We start from the raw sequence: 11467 nt of genomic DNA, 5'->3' as shown, positions 1-11467 counted from the left end.
TCTAGAACTTCCTGAAGTATCTTATTTTCAAGTGGGAAAAAAAAAATAAATTAGGGAACCTTCCCTAAAAAAACAGAACACTCCACAGTGCTGACCCATAATGAATTCTATTCTGGATAAAGCATCAGAACCTACTCCCTGATCAGCAGAGAAATGTCTAAGCAAATAATCAAAATCAAACACAGCTCTCTTTCTTTAACCATCCAAAAAGCTATAAAACCTCAGTGAAAAGAAGCAAAGTTTTAGTGTTAAAAGCTGCAGCTTGCCTTTCGATTTGGGAACACACACACATATACACTACATGTTATATAGACACACACACATACATATACACCCTTATTAAATTCTCGAGACAGTGTAATTGAAGTGATAGATAGCAAGTGTTGCTGTTTAAATAATTTCTCAGTAAGGAATATGTGCACATTTCATTCATATTTTATTACATGTCTGCAGCCAATATCTGCTTACTGTTATGAAAGACTGGAGGAAAAAAGATAGGTCATAGCTAAACTGAAAGCATCACTGGATAAGTCCACTTTTTCAAGAGTTAAAACTACAAAACATATTCAAAAAGCTTCAATGCCCAGAAAAAACACCATTATAGTATGTTAACCAAACGATGCAAATGACTATACATGCAGCCTGAGCCTGCTTTGACCATAATGCATTTCAGTTGCACACAGGACTATTTCATCGAGCCATAAATCAAGTCACATTACCTCACAACTAAAGTGAACTAAAGGTATAACATATACAGAGAATTACGGTGACACAGTAATTTGTCCAACCGCAGTAATTCAGCCTCCTCCCCACTCTTTAAGCCTCTAGATTGACCCATCAAAGTTTGAGAAAGAAAAAGGTTTGCTTTTACTGGAGTTTGTTTTAGACACACAATACAAAGTGGACAGGTGTTTCAGCTGAAAATCATCTTCTAACGTGGGCAATGAGTGTTTACAATCTTACAGTGAAACGCATCACAGGTGACTAACCTCCACTGATTTCACCATCACTGGGTCCATGCCTCAGTGGTTTAAGAGCTTAAATCTTAGATTCAAAAATGGCACAGGAATGAGATGGTCTAAGAAAACACCAACTTCCTCATGGGTCAGGGCATAAAGTTGTCATAATATGATGCAATCCCTTGAATAAAGGCAAATCTGTCCCAATTTAAGAAATTTTAGAACAATTGCAATACAATATGTTTTATTCCAAGTGCAGAGTATTTGATATTCATGGCAGCTGTACGTTTCTGAATAGTTCCCTAAGGCAGAGGTAGCTACCACCAGGCTTTTTCTCCTGGTGGTTCCCTTTCTCCAGAGAAAGGTTCCCTTTCTCCAGAGAATCCTACAGAAAAGGCCCAGCACCAAAGCGCCTATGTCTTCTTGAAAACCAATATGAATAAAGCTTCAAAGTCTCTTACAAACTTCTGAAAATTTCCTTCAGCTTTTATTTTTTCTTGGAATAATTTTCTTGTCCCAGTGAAGCCAGAAAGTAAAAGAGAAGCTAAAACAGAATTAACAATTGTGTAAAACTCAGTTCTTGAGCAGAAGAGCTTCTGAAGTGAAGAATTCCTACCAGAAAAAAGCAATATCCCAGTCCAACTCAGTTCTTTACAAGACAAAGCAACACTTAAGTTCAAAATTGTCTGGATGGTCTTTAGGACTAATGAAGAAAAGATCCTATAAATGTAATTAGAGTTTAGGTATACTAATCAAGTGAGAAAAAACAGATATCCAATACTGTACTTCAATTTCCCCACTGAGATACATTTGCTGATGGCAACAGCATCGTGCATTACTAAGCAGAATAGCTGGATTTGGCATTGCCAAGTCTCTAATTTTATCACAGGTCTCATGATACTTGTTATTTTTCTTAAAATCCCAGTTTAAGTCCTACAATTATCTGGGTAACACAGTTTTTATTGGAGAAAACACATAGCACCCTCTACATGGAGAAAAAGTAAAAAAAGTTCTCAAGGCTCAAAAACCAGAAGGCAAATACACATTCTTTTTACAAGAATGCAAAACATATTCTTTTTACAAGTAGATTTATGAGCAGAACAACCGATGCAGCCTGGTTTTCTATGTTTTTTTGTTTTGTGATTGATTCTCTGATGTTTAACAAGGTGCAAATCCAAATTAAATTTTTCCCATGGCTGTGGATTTCCAATAGCTTCTTCCCCTTACAGATCTCATAGAGTCTAAAAAAAGAGTTTGAGCTCTTTCTACAGAACTGAGAGTTCTACCAGGTACCATCTCCTCTCGAGAAAGTGGGAGGGAGAGAAACAGAGGGAGAGACATTTTCTTTATGTGACTCAAGTTTCTGAAATAATACTGAGGAAACAATCTTTTTAATAGCAAAGTAATTAGCAAATATTCAGTTAAGTCAGTATAAATTCAGAAAATGAAAAAAAAATCTACAACCCATAGAATACCTGTAAACAAACAAGTATTTATTATTTTCAATGCTGGGTGTAAACTCTCACGTCCCAAAGCACTTTATTTTTAAAAGTAATGTTTTCCACATAAGGTATATTTTACATCGTAATGGGCTCTATTTGGTACTCTTCCTTATCAGGGATACTTGAACCTGAACAGCAGAAACAGAAATGAATGGGGAGAGTAGGTTAGGTAAGGAAGGAAGAAATACAGACTGACACACAGAAACTCTGTGATCATCAGGTTTCCTTAGGGAGGCAGACTAAAGAAACCAACAACATTTTAAAATGAAAGAAGATACCAATAACACCAATTTTAGGATAAACAGACTACTCCTTCGGAAAAAATATGCAGTTCCTTTTCACCTATATGGCAAACCAGTAAAGACTGTGTTGGGAAAGTTCTAACAAAAACCTTTGCAGATTCTCTCATGTGACATGGCAAATGATCACACAGTATTAACTAATGAAGAGTTTAAGCATTTTAAAATAAACATGTTAAAATGAAGTAAAAAAGCACACCCTTACATAACAGTGAACAAAAGAAAAAAAGGTTAAAGTTTTAAATATTATAATGCCTACACACCATTCAATTCCATATCAAATCAAGAAAAAATGGTGGTGTTTTTAATACACAAGTATACACAGAAAACCCTACATTTTACTTCTGAATTTAAGGATCTAGTAAGTTTGATGAAAACAGAAATTTCTTACTGTGATTCTCTTCATATCTAGCTGTCGGAGCTGCATCATATGATGGAGAACAGTGTGTTTGTACCATGTCTCCTGAGCTATTGGATTGCCATCAAGGGTGATATCTGACAAAGATGAGGAATCAGCAAGGCACAGAATATCCTCAAAACTGTAACCAAAAAAGTTTAAAGTTTTAATGTCATAGAGTAGGAATAAATTTGAGATGGAAGATTTTATTTCTTAAGGATAGAACATTAATATTTACCTGTACTGAAAAAAACCCCATCCATCAATATTGTGTATGATAAATCAAATTGTAAGTATTTTGAAATACAAACAGCTGCTGCTGTTAAAACTTTTTAACCTCTTCACATACAGGTAAAGAGATGCAGAATAAGGAGAACTTGTTAACTATGGGAGTATAGTTTCACCTAACCCCCCCCCCCTAAAATAGGATACATATCAACATATTCCGAAAAATAATACAAGGTGTATTTTCCATCAAAATAAGCAGGAAAACCATGGAAAATACAAGAAAAACAGTGAACCACAAATACCACAGAATGATCCTGGTTGTTTGCAACATCATCATATATCAGAAAAAAAACAATTACAAAAGCATCATATTATCTTCAAAGATCTGTCCTATTGTTCAGAGTTCAGTATACAAACACTAACAAGTTGGCTTTTAGACATCTGATTTGGTTTCTGGACAAAAATAACTGGCCTGTGTAAAATGTATTTAGAGATGTACAGCCTGTATCATGTTCCTTCTATTCAAGACGGAATGTGTAAAGAAAGAAGCTGACTCAGATAAACAGTATTTTAAATCAGAGAACTATTTAACCTGATTTCAAAAAAACCTGAACAGTTATAGAAGTAAATGTCTCCCCGTTTACAGTCTCCCCAAAATGTCTCCCCAAAAGACTCCTTTTAAGAAATTGATTACAGTGTACAAATGTACAACTGTGCACCAACCCTTATGCACTTTGGCCTTCAAAAGTCGAGCCTGTGTTATGAAGTTAAGTAAGTTCATGTGAAAAGAATGAAATAATTTGACTTGGTGCTTTTGAGAATTAAGTTTTTAAAAAAAAAAATCTGAAAAATACAAAAGAATCAATGAAGATCACATAAAAATGTAAACAGAAGATCACTTTACCAGAAAAACAAACACTAAATGACATTATGAAGTAAGAGATCATTTCTGAAGTGGAAAACACAGAATTACTGCCATTATTTTAATATCCTGACAATCTTACTGATTGCATCAATTGGTTATAGTTCTTCTCACTCTTGGTGGCAGAAAAAGTATTCCTCCAGTAATACTACGAAGGATAACAAACCTTAAGTATGCCCTGAATTTAGGGATTAGAAATTGTATGCAGTAAAGATGTTCACATTGAATTGTATTCATATTCAATTCATATTGACTATCACTGAATAAGGTGGCAACTGCCTTTATCATTGGTATCACTCAATTTTCAAAAATACATTCAATAATCTCCTGAGGACTAACATTCAGCTGCAAAGGGCTTCAGATCTATTGGAATGTCAGATTTTAAAGTGAGATATCCGTGAAAGATTCTAGGTACTAGATAAAACAATTCCTGCAACAGCAACAAAAAGAACTACAGATAAAAATAAAAATAATACCACCAACTGCAATCAGTCTCAACCAGCAGAATAAAGGCCTGGATACCAACATAAGCTAGCAGGAGTAAAGAAAAGAAATCACCCAATACAAATCTCAAAAAACCCAATGCAATTCTACATGATACACCTAGCAGAGCAGCAGAAACATGACAGATTGAAGTGGAAGATACTACTACCTTTCTGGTTAGTGTATTAAAACAACTTATGAACTAATGGAAAATGAACTATGTACAGATTCCAATGGAAGTAGTGAAGGTACTTATCTGAAGAACTGGGAGATTTGTATATGTGTTTAAGATGACAAGTTTGATTACAATTTTCTGCTAAAACAGCTTGCATAACCACAGTTTTTGAAGATCAGGCTGACATATTACTTAAAATACATACACAATATGTCCTGAAGTTAACAGATAATCTCCCCAAATGACACTGAAGTTAGTAAAGAAACTTGTAAGCATGTTAGAATATGAAAAGAGAACTGAATTTCCATTGGGCCAGAATAGATTTTACTTGACAAATATGAAAAATTTTTGGTCTTCAAAATTAGTTTCAAGTAACGTAAATATATTTACTAAAAGCATTAACTATACATACTACACACACTTCCCACTAAACATTTAACCGAAGAGTACTTCTGCTATTACATATGATTTACAGATTTTTAATAAAACCAATCTCTTCAGGAAATGACAGAAAAGTTGAAAGTTCGCTAGTGTTTTCAAGACCTTCCACTAATACATACTGCTGTGCTTTGAAATTCTCAGTGCTTTAGCATACCAGAACACTCATTCTGGAGCTAAAACAGATGTGCTTGCTTTATCCTGCTTTTGGCTGCCCTAACGGCAGCTCAATTTTAGAGCAAAACAGTAAATAGCTACGTTTTCACATATTTGTATACACATATGAAAAACAGAGCTGTAGAAATTCAATGTGGAAGCCTTAATATACTGTACATGTCACACGGGCATCCCAATCCTAAGCCAAGCAAAGCTTTAATGCAATATACTTACCAAACAGACTGCATACTTTACAACCAAGCTTCTGTCTGCTTCCCAGCACGCACACTGCTGTGACAGAGCCAAGGGGTGACCACCCTATGGGAATCAGAGGCCATGTCTCAATGCTCTCTCTAGCCTCTGTTCACCACAAAGGAGTCTTTAACCTGTTCATGCAATACAAAGCAGCTGTGTATGATGATGTTTCAGACTGCCTCTGTCAATCTTGAGTGGAATCTCTGGATCTCTTTCCAAAAGACCTTCTCCGGCAGGAGTCCCACCAAACTACAGTAACTGCCTCTCATTCCCTGCTTTTCTTTCTTCCTAGATGAATTAATCTTTGCTAAAATAGTAGTTTCAGCAACACAGAAACAAGTTGTGAATTTGGGATAAATAAGCAAAATGTGTTTCTGGAAATCTTTTCAGAACAGATCACTTTTGCATCTTGTGTGCATGCTCTGTCCTGCATTCAATTCTCCCCTCTGCCAGAGACGATGCAAACCCAGTTCTGCCTCATATGAGAACATGACAACTACTGAGCAGCAGAGTATTCTGGTGTGGCATAAGCTCAAGCTCCACCAGTGACATACGTTCACATTTACACATTCAGTAGGCAAGAACAAGCCACAGGAACACTTGTCCTCTGTTACAGCCTCCATGCTTAGGAAGACAGTTGTTCCTTCTCTATACATTTGCACCAATATGGGTTTTTTTTAAAAAAAAAACAAACAACATGTTGCATAAAGAGGAAAAGCTCTGGAAAACAGAAGGAAGGCAACATACTCACTGTAGTCTGACAGAACACCCGAGAGGGAACTGTATGTTCAAAAAATATTCAAAGAAGAAAACTTGGGTTTTCCCAGGTTCCTAACCACCACACTACTGATGGAAACAGATGTTACCAGTCAACCTTTCATTCCCCTTGTACTGCTTTTGTTCAAGTATTTAACAATTCATTTCTAAATTTTCAATCTGCTAGAAAAAAAGGTACTTTCTTGGTTTTATTAGAACATTCCTTCTCTCAGGTTTCCAATTCAGCAACCAAATGAAGAGAAACAATTACATGTCCTTTCAGCTTGTATCCAACTTTTTCCACATGGCTAGACAACATGCCTTACTAAATGAAAAAGCCAACACAGTGCTGACCTGGACAGTAATGTAACAGTGAAAATATATACTTTGTTTCCAAGATTAAAAAATGATCTTCTCTGGTTTCCCATTTTGAAATATGAGCAATAACCCTCTTTCTGAATCTCAGTGGCACATCTTCCTGAAGAAAAGTTTCTGTAATATCTTTCCACTACCACATGACAAATTCAAAATGGGATTTCTCCCCCTTCTTTATAACTAGTTCTAGAGAATATATATTGCCTTTGGCCATCAGGTATGAACATCTTTAGTTTGTAACTGCTAAATTTTTGGGGGCTGAAACCAGGAGCAGGACTTCTTTTGTTTCAGATCAGCATCAACTTCTGCAGCATTCAGTTTTAACTTACATTATCTTGCCCAAACATCCTTTTTTACTAAAAGCTCTGCAGGAAGCAGAAGCATTCTGAGGCCTCCTCTAAAGCATAAGGGAAAAAGAATGTCAGTGACAAAACCCATGACAGATTCCCATGCCCTAAATAGTGACAATTTTTAAAAGGCATTCCTGAATCTTTTACTGAAATATTACTTAATATATATCACTATGTATCGATTCAAGACTCAAGGATTCTTGCTGACATACAAAAATAAGAAGCAGCAAAACTTTCCATGGGAGCACTGCCTCAAAAACACTACTTTTTTTAATGATCACTAATAAAAATAATCATCACTAATAAAACAAATATTATAATGAACCCGTAACATAAATATATGTATGTTTTGGCAATATACTTTGCTGTTTGTTTCCATTTGCAGGTTTCCTCTATGCACTGACAGAATATCTGTGTATCAATTTGACTGTCTGAAAGAAGTGAGCTGTATAGACACAGCTGTTTCTAGGAAAAATAGTTTTTAAAATTACCATATGGCATACAGTAAACCCAGGTTAAGTGACTCATAAAATCACACACGATCATTTAAAAGGGTTGTAGGAATGTTCAGATGTAGCACAGCAATGCACTAGTATTATGGTTGCATATAAATCCTTCAGTCAGTTCAAACAGTATCAAGCCAAGTATTAGAACACAGATGGTCAAGACTATACTTTTATTTAATTATTTTCCTGTTAGAAGACATATCTACTACAAAACTCAAAATCAGAAACTAATGGGGTTTTTAGCCTTCAAAACTGCTTTATGCAACAGCAGATTATTATTTCAAAAACCCAAGCTAAATATGAAAATCAAAAGAAATTTTTCATTTTTTAAAAAAATGACTAGTAAATAAAGAGTTAAACTGATCCATCCATCCATCCATCTATATACCCACATATGTATACAAAATTTACAGAAGAGCAATGTTTTTGTTTGTCATTAAGATTTTATTTTTATACCTATTCCAGCTACAAATTAAAACCAAATTATATATTTGCACAAATGTTCTAAATAAGTATTTCTAGCTTACATGAAAACTAGGACTAGATCTATCAATAGTTCAACTGAAGCCCCAATGAATAAATTGATAAAGTACCTAGAAGCAAGCTACTGATTACATAAAGTTTGAGAAATCTACTTTGAAAACCTCACAGAAAAAACAAAACACTTCTCCTTCTTTGAACAATGTAAAAATAACATGAATTTGCATAAAACAAGGTGAGAAAGGAGTTAGAAAGCTACACAAAATATACCAAGTATATAAAAAGGTACAGAAATTCCACTGACTGCAGTGATGCTCCCTGATGGCAAGGGAGCCAGCTACTGCAGTCCCCTCATTGTTCTTGCCAGGCTAAGACATTTTTTAGAAGAACAGAAACAAAAGGCATGTTTCAATTCTGGAAACTATTCAAGAAAACGCTAACCCTCTCTCTTTATTATGCCAATTAAAAACATAAAATAAAAATACTATCAGATTAATTAAGGGAAGAGCATATTCGAGATTCCTGCAGTTCATTTCTGATTTTTTAAAAAATGCTTAATACCCATGAGTATGTAAGGAGATCTACTGCATTTGTACTTCAAGAACCTAGGGAACACAAGTAGGTTGGAGCTGTCTGCAAAAAACATAATGCAGGTCAACTTAAAATGTACAAGTAGCTGTTACAATAAAAGCTCATACTAAGTATAACATTTTACAGAGAAAGCAGATACCACAAGAACAGTGGTATTTCAGTAATTAGAACACGAAGCATCTTTCCCCTATCCCTCATTAAATTATTTGATTCTAAAGCTGGTGGTGATTAAGGGATAAAAAAATAAAGGACATACCAAACTGAAGATAATGCAAGCAGTTTTGTTTTGTTTTTTTAAAATATCGACACTAGTATAAATGCAGACTCCAAAAATGCATGAATATGAAAAAGCATACAAGACAAACATTTCTATCCATTTATAACAAAATGCACTTAGTTACTTGAAACTATAGAAGCCCTGCTTTGAAAGTTGAGCTCTTCTGCTTCTGTCATCTGGTTTGAAATGGAAATAACCATGAATATACCTTTCAGAGTTTATTAATGTATGGACAAGTAAAATACAAGCATGAAATAAATAATCTAATCATTGTAAGAGTCTGACTCAGCAGTTTATGTAACTCCATGAATACAGTAATGGTATGTTATATATAATATGTACCTTGTGTAATGTTGCTTTAACAGATATCTAGTTTAGCAGTAAAACATGTTTACACAAGTATTTTTAATTTTGATCATCATTGTAAACAGTATGATAATTTTTAAATTGAAAATATAAGTTTCTTTGTAGAATACTCATAGTGCAACTACATTTAAATATAAAGGGTTTCAAGAATTTTTATATTTAAAGTAGAAAATACACAATGGTTTGATTATGCTATCTGATATGTTAGGGGAAAAAAAAAAAAAAAAAAAAGTATCTGCACTCATAGATTTTGAATTTAAATTTTAATGAAATACAGCTCCATACAGGATACTTCAAATTACTGATAGGAAGCAAACTGCTATTTCCCTTACCTAGATATATTGTTGAAGCTGAGGAAGAGACGTTGGAGACGGGGCAAAGTATCCACATCTTTCTAGAAGGAAAGATAGAGGCATAAATTCAGTAGCTGAAAGTAGCTTTTGAACCTCTCTACTTTGTCTGATGTAATACAATCCTTTCTATATGCTATAACCTTGCTGCAACATTGATTTCTTTTGAATGTGCAGCTCCATTTCTCCCTAGTGCAGACTGCAAGGGAGTGTTTCAGTGCAGATATCCACTCTGCAGAACAAGCTGCATCACTTGCAAAGCAAATGATGTTAAAGAAAAGAGGATAAGGCTTCTGCTGGTTTCTGAACAGGCTTTTGGGAAATAAGCCAAGGTGCTGCCTCAGCATTTAAGCTGCAGTATAAACACACTGTTTAAAAAAAAAAGAAAAAAGTTTATTTTGTGACCATATAGAAATAAGGTTTTTGAAGTGCAATACAGCAGTGCAATTAGCACTACCAAGCAGCAGTGACCCTTCTGCCACAGAATGATCTGAAGGACTCTGTCACCTTTACAGTTAATTTATAAGAAGGAATGAGTTTCCAGAATGAGTAATTGTGAATTTAATATATGCCACTAACGACCTTTGCAGAAAATCTCTAAATAGCAAATAGCTCAAATATTAGTAAGATGAAACTTATCAAGTAAGATCACACTTCATTTATGAAGTATAATTCCATAATGGCCAGACAGCACAGTCTGCAGTGATTCATACACCACTCAGACTGCACACCTAATCCCTCAGTTCTAAGGCTGCATTCTCCTTACCCTACTAAGGACCATACTCCAACTTGCAACCAGTGAACACAAAACTCTTACTTAGAGCACAGGGAAGTGTCACAGGGCTCACTACCTTGATTTTACCACAAAATCGAATCTATAGCGCTTCCTCTCTCCATCTGATTTGTGACATGTCTACATAGCACTCCAGAAACACAAATAGTTCATTCTACCCAAACAGGTGAACACCAGGCAGCTCTAAACAAACTGTGTAGCTGCTATCAATGAAACACTGAATGTGAGCTAACAAGCATTGCTGAGAGTCATACCTCTGTATACAATTAGCTCAGGTCTGCAGTTGCAAAACTCCTGGTTCAGAGCTGTTCTGAATTCTCCCAGACTAGACCATGGAAAGATTGGGTTCACAACAGATTTATATCAGCACGTCCCCTCTGTCCCTAAGGCTACTCGGTGTTGATACTTAAAGGGGTGGGTGTGCATGATACAGGTGGATATACACATGAAGACAGGCATTATAGGGTTGTGCACAGCAATTCTTAAGCTGCAATGATTTGAACTAATCAGAGAATTTTGCATTGGAGAACACAACATAATTTCCCCTGAAGACAAATTTCAATAACTAGCACAATATGTGGCTGTCCTGTAAAATATGTTGCAAGTCTCACAGGTGTGACAGCAAACACATTCAATAACATTAACAGAAGAAAAAAAAAAAAAAAAAAAAAAAACCTTAAGCTACTTCAGTTTTGATACAAAGTCATCTAGGACAGTGAACATACAGGGCAAGAGGTCTTTTATGAAAAGATGGTCAACACCTGGACCAGACCTCCTTCAAGTCGAAGACCAAGCTGCAGGTGACAAAA

General features: G+C 35.2%; 1 protein-coding gene across 4 annotated transcripts in view; it reads right to left on the bottom strand.

The window, feature by feature from the left end:
* The window catches only part of LOC113484136 (leucine-rich repeat-containing protein 49-like), a 34757-nt gene that overhangs the window by 22280 nt on the left and 1010 nt on the right, over positions 1-11467 (bottom strand). The window contains exons 1-2 of one of the 4 annotated variants that reach the window (XM_026856332.1): positions 9848-10110; positions 3152-3299 (exon numbers count right to left, since the gene is read on the bottom strand). In XM_026856332.1, the coding sequence (XP_026712133.1) occupies positions 3152-3190 (39 nt within the window). In that variant the 5' untranslated portion in view covers positions 3191-3299; positions 9848-10110. Of the gene's footprint in view, positions 1-3151; positions 3300-5793; positions 5998-9847; positions 10111-11467 lie in introns of those variants that run through there. The other 3 variants (XM_026856331.1, XM_026856334.1, XM_026856333.1) reach the window with 3 other exon arrangements.

This window comes from Athene cunicularia (genome assembly GCF_003259725.1).
Source record: "Athene cunicularia isolate RWA chromosome 10 unlocalized genomic scaffold, athCun1 chr10_part1, whole genome shotgun sequence".
Lineage (NCBI taxonomy): Eukaryota > Metazoa > Chordata > Aves > Strigiformes > Strigidae > Athene > Athene cunicularia.
Note: the sequence above shows the minus strand (reverse complement) of the source record. Positions and strands in the feature narration are given on the sequence as shown.